General features: G+C 44.7%; 1 protein-coding gene across 2 annotated transcripts in view; it reads left to right on the top strand.

Annotated features, from left to right (window-relative positions):
- Positions 1 to 14,850, top strand: part of MATN2 (matrilin 2) — a 137,224-nt gene that overhangs the window by 111,174 nt on the left and 11,200 nt on the right. For both annotated transcript variants that reach the window (XM_081266855.1, XM_081266854.1), the window contains exons 11-12: positions 9,761 to 9,883; positions 11,956 to 12,078. In XM_081266855.1, coding sequence (XP_081122981.1) covers positions 9,761 to 9,883; positions 11,956 to 12,078 — 246 coding nt within the window. The remainder of the gene's footprint in view (positions 1 to 9,760; positions 9,884 to 11,955; positions 12,079 to 14,850) is intronic.

Raw genomic sequence — 14,850 nt, forward strand, 5'->3', positions numbered from 1 at the left:
AGGTCAGAGGTTGGAAAGCTCGGTCTTATCTGGAGTCAGAGCTCCCAAGGGCTCAGTAAAGTGAACCAAGTGGGCAAGTGAGTAGACAGACCAGCCGCGTTTCCATCCCATGGCCCTGGTACATGGTTTACTACCAGCTCAATAAGCTTCAATGACTCCCCGCTGTCTTGTAGGGTAGATTTCCAATTGCCTTCCTTGGTGTGGCTGTATGGGAGACACCCCTCCTCTGCCTCTTTAACACTGCCTTCCTGTGCTTCAGCCAAAGTGGCAAGTCCTCTATTCTCTGAGCAGACCCTGCACCTTCCAGCCTATCCCGTCTCCACTTAGGGATGTTCTCCTTACTCCTCACCCTACCATGGAAACCCAGTGTCACCATCACCAGTGTCACCTCCCCCATTGGGAACTTCCTCTTCCTCTTTACCGACTGGGTGCCCCTTTCCTCCTGCCATTCCCAGGCTCACTGGGCACCTTTCTGCTTGCTCTCCTACCTGGCCTCCCCCGTGGCTCTCTGCAGACATCTGAGAAATAGCATGGCAGAACATAAAGAGTATTGAACTGGGACCCCAAAGATTAAATCTGGTCACTCTTACCCTGGGCAAGGGAGTTGGCCCTCTCTGGGTCTGATTGTTCATCTGTAAACTAGAAAGGATCATTCCTCTCTCTCTCTCTCTCTCCCTCCCTCCCTCCCCTGCATCCACTGAGGGCTCCTGTGGCACAGGGAGAGCTATTCATCAGAATTCTTTATGAACTTGTAGAGTGATGGGCACCCCTAAGTGCCCTTGTCAGGATCTGACTTCCTACCATCAGACTGCCCTGCACTGAGGAGAGGCCCGAGGAGGCACCCTGCATTGCTGCCTGAAGATCCTTCTCTCAGGTCCAGGCCTGCCCTCCTTGGCCTGGCCCTAGAAACCCACCATCCTGGAAAGGGTTGGACTCTGGAGTCCATGGTCTGTCCTAGGGGCGGCCCTCCCTCTGGCTGTGGAGGATGCTAACGGGGGGGGGGGGGGGGGGGATCTAAGTACCAGCCTTAGGGCCCTAGGGATTTGGTTGGCCATGCTCCCAGTCCAGCTACCTCAGGTTGATCTGCAAAGACTTGTTTAGGCCTGAGGCACCTAGCTTGGCCTCCCAGGGATGATGCAGCCCTGAGCCAGGCGAGGGGAGTGTCTTAGTCTTCTCAGGCTGCCATGACAAAATGCCACAGATGGGGCATTGTTTCTTAACCACAGAAATGTATTTCTCACAGTTCTGGAGTCTGGAAGTCTGAGATCAGGGTGCCAGCAAGGTCAGGTTGTGGTGAGAGCCTTGCTCCTTTCTTGCAGACAGCCAGCATCTCTGGCTGTGTCCTCACATGTCAGAGGGGAGAGAAAGAGAGTGTGCACATAAGAGAACTAGTGAGCTCTTTCTTACGCGGTAAGAGGGCACTAATACCATTGGAACTGAGCCCCACCCTCATGACCTCGTCTAAGCCTTTTCAGCTTCCAGAGTGCCCACCTCCACATACCACTGCATCCCAGTATAGGGAGTCAGCATGTGAATTTGGGCATGGGCCACCGGGCAGTAGGACGCCAGGGGTGAGGGAAGAGGACCACCTTCACCATGGTGCAATAGAAGGAACATTAGAGACCATCCCTTGCTTTTGTGGGAAGCCAGCTCAGGGAAGAAAATGATGTCCTCAACATGCCTGGGGGTCAATGGCAGAACCAGAACTAGAACCCTGGTCCACTGATTTCAGATCTCTTGCCCATTGTGAGCTATTCACAAAAATGGAAATTTCAGTTCAGCTGTTTCTCAGTATGACAAAAGTTCATACAGAGGTAGCAAAGGATTGGTTGCTCCTAGTTTTGTTTTTTTTTAAATATTTTCTTACTCATTGATGGACCTTGATTTTTGTTTACTTATTCATACGTGGAACTGAGAATTGAACCCAGCGCCTCTCATATGTTCGGCAAGCATCCTACCTCTGAACTACAAGCCAGCTCACTGCTCCTACTTTTATTATAAGAAAGCCAGGAAATACTGTCCGCCTTTAGTTACCTTTTTGGCAGGAGGCCACCATGGCTGTCTCCCTCTGGGATTGAGTTGGTTTTAATAACTTCATATGTGGAGCTCCAGACCTAGGGTCTATCACCCACAGAGGTGCTAGTGCATAGAACACGTGACCCCCACCATGGCTGCCCCACAGACCTGTGAAACTCACCAGATGTGTAATCCAGATGTGAGCAGCAATTTGTGTCAACCATAAAAACCTGAGCTACCTCTAGAAACTTATCATCCTCATCACAAATTGCAGACCTCATTTTCGGTACAGCTAGTGTGATCTGCCTCCTCATGTGAGAAAGGAAGATGATCTTTTCTTTGAGAAATGTTTTCTTCCCACCTCCTAAGACCTCTTGTAAGTCCCTTACCTGTTCCTCTTAAGCAATGGTTCCTAATTGAGCCTCTCACTCCTTTCTTGGAACTGGAGTCTGGTTACTTTCTTAAGGTCTTGTTTTTTTATTCTTTTTTTTTTTTTTTTTTGTACTGGGGATTGAACCCAGGGGCATTTAACCACTGAGCCACATTCCGAGCCCTTTTTTGTAGTTTAGTTAGAGACAGGGTCTTACTAAGTTGCTTAGGGCCTTACTAAATTGCTAAGGCTGGCTTTGAACTTGTGATCCTCCTGTCTCAGCCTCCAAAGCTGCTGGGATTATAGGCATGTGCTACCATGCCTGGCTGTTTTTTTTATTCTTATTCTCTACAAGTATTTACTGTGCACCTGCAATGTGCTTATTGCCAGGGATCCTTGGTATTGACACAGATTTATTTTTTGCCCTAGATTATTTTCTGCCCAGTTGAAGTTTAAAGTTTCACTGGGGGAAGTGTGCACACCTGTAATCCCAGTAGCTTGGGAGGCTGAGGCAGGAGGATCACAAGTTCAAAGCCAGCTTCAGCAACAGTGAAGCACTAAGCAATCAGTGAGACCCTGTCTAAATAAAATACAAAAAAAGTCTTGGGATGTGACTCAATGGTTGTGTTCCCCTGAGTAAAATCTCTGGTACCTCCCCTCAAATTTTTTAAAGGGAAGAGGGATATTAAGGACATATTATCTTTTGAGGAATGAGAATTAGGGAAATATGTGTAGGAGAAGCCATGGGAGTGTGTGGCAGGGGGATCATCCCCAGGTCTAGACATTAATCCAACACTAGAGATTGAGTGGAGAATCTGACCAGAGGTGGAGTAGAAAAGCTAACCAGCACATGCTGGCCCAGGGTCCAGATGTGAACTGCAGGGAGATTAGCATTCGAGTGCTCAGTACCGAGTATTCTGAGAGGGAGCCATTGGACGCAGGCAAGACACATCACCTATAGCACTGAGAGATACAGGAAACTGTCTGGACACAGGCCTCCCTTGAGCAAACTTTTAGCTTGTCTCCTGGGAATCTACCTGTCAAGCAGGATGACTAGAGGGTGTGCAGCTGGACCAGGAAACAGAATCCATAGATTTTTGATCTGCTCTTCCTTCTGCCCCCAGCATAGCCAAGACAAATCACCTGTGTAGGTTCAGTGGCCTTGGAAAAGACCCTACCTCTCCCTGACCATCAGTTTTCTTATCTCTTAAAAAAAAAAAAAAAAGACAGGGGTGAGGGCAGGGGAGGGGAGGCCCTGGATCAATGCATTTCCAGGGTCTCTTCCAGTCCCCAAGTAAAAGTAGTACCTGGCACAGAGTAAGTGTTCCATAAACACGTGCTGAACAAATGCAGCCATCCTTGGAGTGCCCACCGTGGTCCCCCAGGCTGAAGACTCCCCTGTTGTAGTGAGATGGTGGCTCTCTTCCTCCAGCTGGTGGGAGCCATTGTAGCACTGCTCCACAGGGGAGTATTTGTGGAGAAACTGACCTCAAGTTGATTTCCAGACTTAGTAGAAAGCACTGGAACCTAGGGCCAGGGAGTTAATTGTAATGCACCTTTGGCCGTCTCTCATTTTCTAAATGTGGTTCTCTGAATTTGTACGTGGCTCAGAACATCCCCAACATGCAGAAACTGAACATTTTGCTGAATAAATGAGAATTATGCATTCTGCAAGGCTGATGTGTGGGAAAGAGGGGGGAGCCCAGCTGACCACCAGCATCCACGCCTCACGGGAACTTCATTGGGAACATCTGCATAAAACCCTGTGACGTGGATTTAATTACCCTTGGTTTTAGAGTAGAAAATTGAGGAAACATGTTCTTTTATTCAACAGCCCTTTTCTGGGGGCTGTTGTGTGCCAGGCATTCTTTATTCTCTATTTCCATCTCTATTCTGGAAATGGAGAGGAGGACAGAGTCTGTGGTCTGTTGGGGCATCAGAGCCCACGTAGTCATGGCCTGTTTTAGACAGCTCTTGCGTCACTGTGACCCAAAGACCTGACAAGAACAATTAGAGGAGGAAAAGTTTATTTGGATCATGATTTCAGAGGTTTAGTCTATGGTCAGTTGACTCGGTGTCTCTGTGCCCAAGGATAGGCAGATCATCATGATGGAAGGGCATAGCCATGAGAAAAGCAGTGAGAGAACTCTGTTTATCAGGCAAAATACAAACTCAAAAGGCATGCCCCCAGTGACCACCTCCTGCAGCCACGTTCTGCCTGCCTACAGGTACCACCCAGCTAATCCAGACGAGTGGATTAATCTACTGATGAGGTTAAAGCTCTCATAATCTAATTGTTTCACCTCTGAACCTTCTTGCATTGTCTCACACATGAGCTTTCATGGGGGGACACCTCGTATCTAAACCATAACATAGCCCACGAGGAGCGGACCCAGACCAACCCCAAATCACATAAATTGATGTTCAACTACAATTTGATACACTGAAAAAGGCAAATACATGGAACTTTGAGATCTTTGTGGAGAGACCAGGGTAGTGAGCTGGAAAAAGAGCAAAAGGTGACTCAGGAGAGGACAGTGGAGGAGGAAGAGCCTTTGGGGGAAGGAAGACTGTGCAAAACCCTAAAGCCAAGGGGACAGTGGGGGTGGTGAGGTTGGAGGGCAGTTGTGCCAGCCCTGTCAAGGACTTCCTGTCTTACTGGAATTCAAAAAGCATTCACAGATCATAGGCAGGGAGAAGGGTGATGTGAGCAGATTTGCATCTTGCAAAGAGCACCCAGGGATCCATGGGGAGGACCGACTATAGAGAGTTGAGATGTGGAGATCAGTTAGTAGTTGATATAACAACCCAAGAGAAAGATGAGGGCTTTTGGTCCATGATGGTGGAGGAAGAATAATTGGGACACTTGAGAAGGTTGCTAAATATAAATTTTGGGTCCACTGACAACATCTTACCCCTGGGGGTTTAACAGAATCATCGATGGGACTTTTAAAAAAAATCCGAAGACCCAGGCAGCACCCCAGACACCCTGAATTAGAAACCATGACAGAGACTATCCTACATTGTTGGTGGGAGTAGAGATTGAAATAACTTCTTTGAAGAATACCTTAGAAATATTTATTAATTTTTAATGTTCAGACCCTTTGTCCAGGCAATTCCACATCCGGGTGTATTTTTTGGATATATCTTTATATCATATGCAAAACTATGTGTGCAAAAATATTTATTACAATAGTGTTTATAATAGCAAAAGACTAGGAACCACCTAGGTGTCTATCAAATAAGAGATTGGTTAAATGAATTGCAATGCAATCTTTAAAAATGATGATGTTGGATGTTTTTTATTTGTTCTTTTTAAATATACTTGACAGTAGAGTGTATTTGGACATATTATACATACGTGAAGTATAACTTAGAATCCCATTCTTGTGGTTGTACATGATGTGAAGTTACACTGGTCATGTGTTCATATATGAATATAAGAAAGTTATGTCGGATTCATTCTACTGTCTTTCCTATCCCCTATCGCTATCCTTCCCTTCCCTTTCCTTCATTCCCCTTTGTCTAATCCAATGAACTTCTATTCTTCCCCCACCCCTTATTGTGTGTTAGCATTTATATATCAGAGAGAACAGAACATTCAGCCTTTGATTTGGGGGGATTGGCTTATTTTACTTAGCATAATAGTCTCCATTCCATCCATTTACTGGCAAATGCCATAATTTCATTATTCCTTTAAAAGTTTTTTTTTGTAGTTGTAAATGCACAGAATGCCTTTATTTGTTTATTCTTATTTTTATATTTGTTTTGGGTACCAGCAAATGAACTCAGGGACACTCGACCTCTGAGTCACATCCCCAGCCCTATTTTTTTTTTATTTGTCAAACACTGTTTATTGATCCTTACACACAGTGGTTAAGCTGGAAAAAAGTTTTCTTTTTTTTTTTTATTGGTTGTTCAAAACATTACATAGTTCTTAATATATCATATTTCACACTTTGATTCAAGTGGGTTATGAACTCCCATTTTTACCCCGTATACAGATTGCAGAATCACATCAGTTACACTTCCACTGATTTACATATTGACATACTCATGTCTGTTGTACCCAGCCCTATTTTGTATTTTATTTAGAGACAGGGTCTCACTGAATTGCTTCGTGCCTCACTTTTGCTGAGGCTGGCTTTGAACTCTCAATCCTCCTAGAAGAACTAAAGCTGTTTTATTACCTTGGAAAATAGAATATTCCTATTAGAAATGCATGGCGGTGGGGGGTGCGGGAAGCTTGCCTCCAACAGCCCATGCCCCGTTGCTGGACACTTGGGGTTGTTTTGCGTTTTCACTATTACAAACAGTGCTGCCACACACGACTTGGGAAATATTTCCCTTCACATTATGCAAGGGTGTCTATAGGAGAGAGTTCCAGAAGTGAAGCTACTAGGTTAGAGGTGCAATTTGGAACTCTGGTAGGTACTGCCAGATACTCCTCTAGAGGGAAATGCCTTTTAGTAGATTTGACTTTGGAACTGTGTGCCCACGTGCCTGTTTTGCAGGAGGTTCTGGTGATCCTCTGAGAGTGAGAACTCACCCTCTCTACTCTATTAATCAGGTGCTCTGAGGGGAGGGCAGCAGTTTTTTGTAAAAACTCTACACATGCTGGGGTTTTTTTTTCCCCCAGCGGGCTATTGCTGAAGATCAAACCCAGGGCTTCATGCACACGAGGCAAGCGCTCTACCACTGTGCTGTACCCGCTAGGCCTCCCCACATGCTTTTAAAGCATGCACACAACAAAAATTCCCAACAGCTACTAGTCTGAAAGCGCAGGAGAACTGAGCAACTGGGCTGGGAGCTCGTGGCCTGTAGCCAAGGGTGAAGACATGCCCTGTGGGCACATGGCTTCTTCCTCTGCTGCCCCTGATAAGGGAAAGCAGTGCCCATCTGCTAGATGCAGACTGGGGTCACCCTGGCTCAGGAAAGCCTGGGGTTCAGCAGCTTTTAGGTCTGATGGGGGAGACTCCCACCTCTCTTCAAGAGGAATAACTAAGCTGAAGCTAAGAGGGCAGGGTGGGGGAAGGGAGAGCATGCTCAGAGGGGTCTGGATTATGGCTTGGCAGGGCCAGCTGGCCTGGAAGAACTATAGCTATTTTATTACCTTGGAAATAGAGTATCCTTATTAGAGATGCATGGGTGTGGGGGTGGGGTGTGCGGGAAGCTTGCCCCAACCGTAAGCCAGCCAGCCATCTGTGTTATGGATCACTCAGTTGTACTTTCCACTACGTGAGGAACTACCCCAAGCCGTGGGGGAAATGTTCTGCATTAATAATGAATTCAGAATGTGCCCAGAGAAGCAAATCATGTTCGAGCAAACGAGAGTCTCCAACTTTGTTTCGAATCTCTTCTGCAGTTATAAATTCAGTTAACCACATTTTCCCATTGTTCAAAGATTTTGGCAACGCTTTGGCCCGAAGAAAGACAGGCATAATTCCTCTCTTGCTGGAAAGCTTACTTTAGCATATAGCAATGCAGTATAGTCAGGAAAAACATGAGATTTATTATCATAAGATAACATTTTTTAGTTTGATTTTTTCAGTTAATAACAATTGGTCTTGGAGAGGCAGTATCAGCCTTCCAAAACCTTCTTTTTCCTTGGTAGTAAATGAAAATAAGAGTCTCTGCCTTGACTAACCCTCAGGTTGGTTCTGAGGGCTCCCCTCCAAGGAGAAATCCTGCAAAAATGCTTCACAAAAAAGGTATATGGCTCGTGCTTAATTATAAAAGTCATCATGTGATTTGGAGCCTTGATGCCTTCAATATGCATATACATTGTGGAAAGTCTACTCACTCTAAGAGGATTGAGTTAACTCTCTGAAATGTGTATGGTTTTTATACAAAGTCACTGTCCTCAGCATCAGGATTTTAACAGGTGCACAAATCTTCCGGTTCTCCAGAAACTTCCCAGTCCTATAGAGAGCAAAGTCATCTTTCAATAGCTGGCTCCAGCAACCTTGGGGTCATCCTTGACTCTTCTGCTTTGTCCATGTGAAAATATTCTCTATCAATCCATCAGCAAATAGAGGCTCTGCCTTCAAAACATAGCCACAGGGGCTGTGCATGTGGCTCAGTGGTAGAGCGCTGGCCTAGCATGTGTGAGGCACTGGGTTCAATCCTTAGCACCACATAAAAATAAATTAAACAAATGTATTACGTCCATCCAAAACTACAAATAAATAAATAAATAGTAAAATATTAAAAAAAAAGAAACAGAGCCACAGTCTGACAATTTCTCACCAGCTGCTCTGAGCTGCTAGCATGATTGCAGTTGGCCGTTCCCAGGGCTCCGCTCTGCACCATCCTCCCCCACACTCCATTATAAGCAGATCAGTCCTTTCCAAATGAAGTCATGGCATGTCACTCCACTGCTCCAATGACTATGCTTCTCACTCAGTCCTGCCCTGCTGTGAATCCCACATGCTCCCTCCTTGGCCCTCCCTGGCCTCCCTCCCTGGCCAGCTCTGGTTGCAGGGACCTGCTTGGCTCTCTCCTGGCCCTGCTCTGGGCAAATGCTCTTCTTTCTTGCTGGCAATGCTCTTTCCCAGGCACCACCACTCACTCCCTCTCTTTCTTTATTATTCATTTATTTATTTGGTAGAGGTCCTGGGGAATTGAGTTGCGTAGCTCCTCACTTTTGCTGAGGCTGGCTTTGAACTCATGATCCTCCTGCCTCAGCCTCCCGAGCCCCTGGGATTAAAGGAGTGCACCAGCCTACTTTCTCTCTTTCTTTAGGGCTCTGCTCAGTGCCAACTTATCTGGCTGCATGTAAAAAGCTCCAACCTACCAGCCACTCTTTATATCCTGCTTTTTCTCTAGAGCACTTTTCCCCACCTGATATCACATATGTGTTTGTCTGTTGGTCTTCCACACATCTCACCTACTAGACATAAAGCTTCCCCAAAAGCAGAAATTTTGTTGTGTTCATTGTTCTATCCCCAGAGCCTAGAACAGTGCCTGGCCCAAGTAGGATATTTGTTGACTAAATAAATGAATGAATGGATTACCTACGTGTGAGTCAAAGATGCTTACATAGAAATGTAAATAAATTGATATCATGTGACAGCCATTGAAGTTATGCTTATTTTCTAATATTTATAGGCTATTTATATCTCTCATTTTGTAAACTGTCTTTTTGTATTTTTTGTTCATTTTTGCTGTGGAGGTGATTGTATTATTTTGTTTGTGTGTGCTCTGTGTGTATTAAGAATTTTTGTTCACAGACACACGTTCTATCCTGAAATGTGCCCTGTGGGAAAAGACACTGCTTTAATTGAAGGTGTCTGAAATGTCTTTTATGAATGAATAAGTCATTAACATATGAGTCATTTTCTTCTGGTTTTCCAATTCCAATTTGATCCTCAGAATTGGACTCTTGTGCTTTGGGGAACCATGGTTGTGAACATTCGTGTGTAAGCAGTGAAGACTCGTTTGTGTGCCAGTGCTTTGAAGGATATATACTCCGTGACGATGGGAAAACCTGCAAAAGTAAGTTTTACTGGCATGGGCTCACATTACTCTGAGTCAGACCGTGGCATGAAATTCACTGTTCTAATTTCCGTATAAATCAGTTACTTTCAAAAGTCACTGTGGGATTCTGGATGGGATCCTGAAACACAAAAAGGATACTTAAGGAGGCCCTAAGTGAATGTAAATAAGCTATGGACTTTAGTTAATAATGTAGTAATGTGTGTTCATTTATCATAAAAACTATGCCATACTAATTTAAGATGTTAATAATAAACTGGGTGTGGGGCACATGGGAATTCTCTGTACTGTTTTCCATTTTTTTTCTGTAAATCTAAAACTGTCCTGAAAAATAAAGCCTAGGGCTGGGGTTATAGCTCAGTGTAGAGCATGTGTTTAGCATGCGTTGAGGTTCTGGATTCAATTCCCAGCACCTAAGTTAGTGAATAAGTCTATTAAAGAAATATGGTCAAACAAGGAAAAAAATAAAAAGGAAGTAATTGCCAGAGTTGTAACTGAAGTTGCTCATTTATATGCTCTGTGTCATATAAGTGTGTTAGTTTGCTGTCACAGTGACAAAATACCCGAGGATAAACAACTTAAAAGGAGGAAAGATTTATTTTGGCTCTTGGTTTCAGTCCATGATCAGGCTCCTTTGCTTTTAGGCTTATGGTAAGGCAGAGCGTCATGGTGGAGAGCACATGGTGAGGCAAAGCTGCTCACTTAGAGGAGAGGAAGGGGCTGGGTCCCAATATACCCTTCAAGGTCACACCCCCAATGACCTACTTCAGTGTTCTATCACCTTCCAATGTCATCAGCAGCTGAGGACCGAGCTTTCAACACATGAACTATAGGGGGACACATTTAAGATCCAAATCATAACAAGAGGTTCAGCAGTATACTCTTGCAGAAAGATGTACAGTGGAAAAATCAAGGTTTAAACTGGGCACAGTGGCACATGCCTCCAATCCCAGCAGCTCGGGAGACTGAGGCAGGAAAATCACACATGAGTTCAAAGCCAGCCTCAGTGACTTAGCCAGGCCCTAAGCAACTCAGTGTGACCCTGTCTCTAAATAAAATATAAAAAGGAGCTGGGGATATGACTCATTAGTTAAGTGTCCCTGGGTTTAATTTTTAGTACCAATTAAAAAAAAAAGAAAGAAAGAAAAGAAATCCAAGGTTTAATTTTTTTTTTTTTTTTTTTGGGTGGGAGTAGTGAAGATTAAACCCAGGGCCTTGTATATGTTAGGCAAATACTCTACCACTGAGCTACATCCCTAACCCTTAATCTACTTTTTGATCTGCCATTTATTAGCTGGGAAAGTTGTTTAAATTCTCTGAAGCTCTGCTTATTTACCTTTAATAATTTTGTTGTCGTCATTTTTCTGGTAGCACCAATCCCCTCACAGAGGCCACCTTGTCTGGAGGTCATTCTTGTTTCGGAAAGCAGAGCCTCTTACACAGGGCCTGACTAGGACAAATAGCCCTAGCGTATCTTAACTGCTGGTGTAAATCTCCACGCACATCTTGGTATAACCAAAGGGAGAGGTGTAACCTGGGCAGATGATTCCCATCCCTATCGGTCATTTCTTCCTCAAGCTTCCCGAAGCCCTTTCCAGAGAGCAACTTAATTGACACTATTTGAAGAAAAGATGAGTAACTGAAATTATTACCCTCATTTTTCAGACAGGAAAGCTAAGACTCCAGGAGGTTAAGTGATTCTCCTAAGTCATATATTATGTCAGGGACAAAGCCAAAATTAGATTTCAGTGCTGCTCATCTAAATTGAAGTTTAATCTCCTAAGTAATCAGACCAACAGTGTTTCCATTCTGGTATCAGAAGCAACGTCTGCAGAAACCTGATGATGGATTGCATTTCAATAAGACACTGAAGTAGGTGCTGGCAAATGGTGAAGGTGATGCTAGTGAGAAACTTGGAAGATTTAGCCCTTACAAAAGCCCCTAAACTTCATCCCCCAGTTTTACCATCTGCTCAAGTGGCACTGGGGTGCAGTGGCCAAGACGGATGGATCCTACAAGTCCAGGTAAAATTTTGTTGGTGCAGTTGTTTTGACTGGCTCTGCCCTCCTCAGGGAAAGACATCTGCCAAGATGTGGCCCATGGCTGCGAGCACATTTGTGTGAACAGTGACGAATCGTTCATCTGCAAGTGCTTGGAGGGCTTCAGGCTGGCGGAGGATGGGAAGCGCTGTAGAAGTAAGTAGCCTCGGGGTGGAGAGCCTCTCCATCTGTGGTGCTCAGGCAGCTACAAACCTTCATTTAATCTTTAAAATCTTCCTTTTAAAAACTTTTAACCAGTATCACGAATAGGACTTCCTACCTTGGCCTGAGATCAAGTCATTCAGACCTTGGTTCTTTGGGAATTTCTAAGTGGATCTTGAGTTGTCAGGCTCTTTGCTTCTCTCTCTCTTCTCTCAGCTGTCAACCGTTTCCATTCTCATTGTGTGGATGCTCAGAGCCTAGCACAGTGCCTGCTAGACATTGGGAGGAATTAGAATCTCTGCCAGCAGTCACTACAAGGACACTACAAGGATAACTACAGTTCTTTTTTCCTCTTGGCAGAACTTATAAGTAATGATAAAGGGTGGGAGAGGGGCTAAGGGAGTTTTCTGTGGGTTTTTGAGAAATCTATTCTTTCTATCACTTGCTTCTATAGGTCACTCAGAACAGAGTTTGGCTAGAAAGTGTATTAGGGTTCTCCAAAGAAACAAGACTGGGCTGGGGTTGTGGCTCAGTGGTAGAGCACTTGCCTCTCATGTTCGAGGCCCTGGGTTTGATCCTCAGCACCACATAAAAATAAATAAATAAAATAAAGGTATTGTGTCCAACCACAACTAGAAAATAATATTAAGAAGAAACAAGACTATTGTATGTGAGAGAGGGGGGAAGAGATGGGAGGGAAGAAGAGAGATTGATTTGAAGGACTTGGCTCTTGGGAATGTGGGGGATGGAAAGTATGATGTGAGCAGAGCAGGCTGGGAGACCCAGGAAGAGTTGATGTTGTACCGGGGTCTGAAAGTGATCTAGATGCAGAATTTCCATTTCCTTGGGGAACCTTAGTCTTCTTCTCTTAAGGTCTTCAACTGTTTGGATGAGGCACACCCACATTATGGAGGGTAGTCTGCTTTACTCAAAGTCTACCAGTTTAAATGTCAATTCATCTAAAAATTACCTCTACAGCAACATCTAGACTGGCGTTTGACCAAATGACCAGGCACAAAAACCTAGCAAGGTGGCACATAAAAGTAGCCATCCTCGTCCCCAAGAAAGAGAGAGATATGGATGCACCAGCTAAGTGAGGAGGGCATTAGAAGAGCACAAGGTCCAGGCTGGGTTGTGGCTAAGAGGTAGAGCGCTTGGTTAGCACGTGTGAGGCCCTGGGTTCAATCCTCAGCACCATATAAAAATAAAGAAATAATTTTTTAAAAACCCTAAGATTAAAAAAGAAGAAGGAAAGCATAGGGCAGGGATTTATCTTCACCATGAGATTCTGGTTATGAGTTATTAGTTTTCCTTTTTTTTTTTTTTAATGGTACCAGGGATTGAACCCAGGGCTACTTAACCACAAGCCACATCCCCAGCCCTTTTTGTCTTTTACTTTAAGACAGGGTCTCCCACTAAGCTGCTTAGAGCCTCACTAAATTACTGAGGCTGGCTGAATTTGCAACTTCCTGCCTTCATCTCCCAGCCACTGGGATTATAGGCTTTTGCTACCGCACCAGCCCTGGTGGGTGTTTTCACAATCTCTACTTGATTTGGTGACACTGTGCCCCAGTGGGCAGAATGGTCCTTTATTGGGCAAGGCAAAATCAGTCCCTTTGCTTTTGAGGTTGATTTAGGGGGGGTTTCCTGCAGAGCCATATCCCACGTTGACACAGCCAAGTGGGGGTAGAAGTCACTGACCTCATTCTTTTTTTTTTTTAATAGGTGGACACAATGTCTTTATTTTACTTTATGTGGTGCTGGATCGAACCCAGTGCCTCATGCATGCTAGGTGGGCACTCTACCTCTGAGCCACAACCCCAGCCCCACTGCCCTTATTCTTGCCTCAGGAAGAGGGCTCCTACCTGTAGCAACAAGTTCTGTGTGAACAACTGAGTCCTCGCAGGCCTTGGAGCCCTGGCCCAACTGCAGGCATCCCCCCAGCGTCCTCAGTCTTAGCTCACACTATGGTTTCCCTTCTTTGGAGACCACATCCACACTTCTGCTCATTATGTCTGCCTGATCCATTTGTTCCTGCTTTTATTTCTTGAACATGGGTGTAAACCCCTACCACACACCCACACACCATCTATTCACTCAGCATCCTGATTGCTTAGTAAGTTGAGCAGTTTTGCACCAGGTACAGCTTCTACCTCTGGAATTTGATCACTAAGTCATATCCCACCGTTCCTGTTTCCTAGAGGGCTCTGTAGTTGTTGATTCCAATTTTGTGTGGGGCTTCTCCTTTTAAAGGGCTAAGAGCCAAAGGGTTATCTATGGATCGCCTGATGAAGACTCAGGAGATGCTGTGCCTCAGCTGGGCCACCAGCTTGTTGGATGACCTTCGGCTCAGTGAAACTCTTTGAGGATCTGTTTTTTCATTTATACCTTGAGTAGAACTATTCCATCTTCCTTTCCTCCCAGAAGGTGGTGAGAATCAAAGGGCTGTAACTACTTTAAAAAATTCAAAATAACCTCACACACGAGAAATGTTCATAGACCAACAAAATGGAATGTTTGGGATCTCCATGGAGAGGAATCAGAAGCTAAAGCTCAGCAAACAATTCTAATTTGATAGTAAATCCAAGACACCCAGTCACCTATCTTTCCATTCAGACTTGTGGGAATTGGAGCTTCTTGGGAGGAGGAGCTTATCCCTGATCTTGGGCTATCCAAGTGTGAGACTAAAAAAGACACCATTTAGAGGGTTTGCACAGCTGGGCACGGTGGCACACGCCTGTAATCCCAGTGGTTTGAGAGGTTGAG

Source organism: Spermophilus citellus (assembly GCF_964194105.1).
Source record: "Spermophilus citellus genome assembly, chromosome: 14".
Classification (NCBI taxonomy): domain Eukaryota; kingdom Metazoa; phylum Chordata; class Mammalia; order Rodentia; family Sciuridae; genus Spermophilus; species Spermophilus citellus.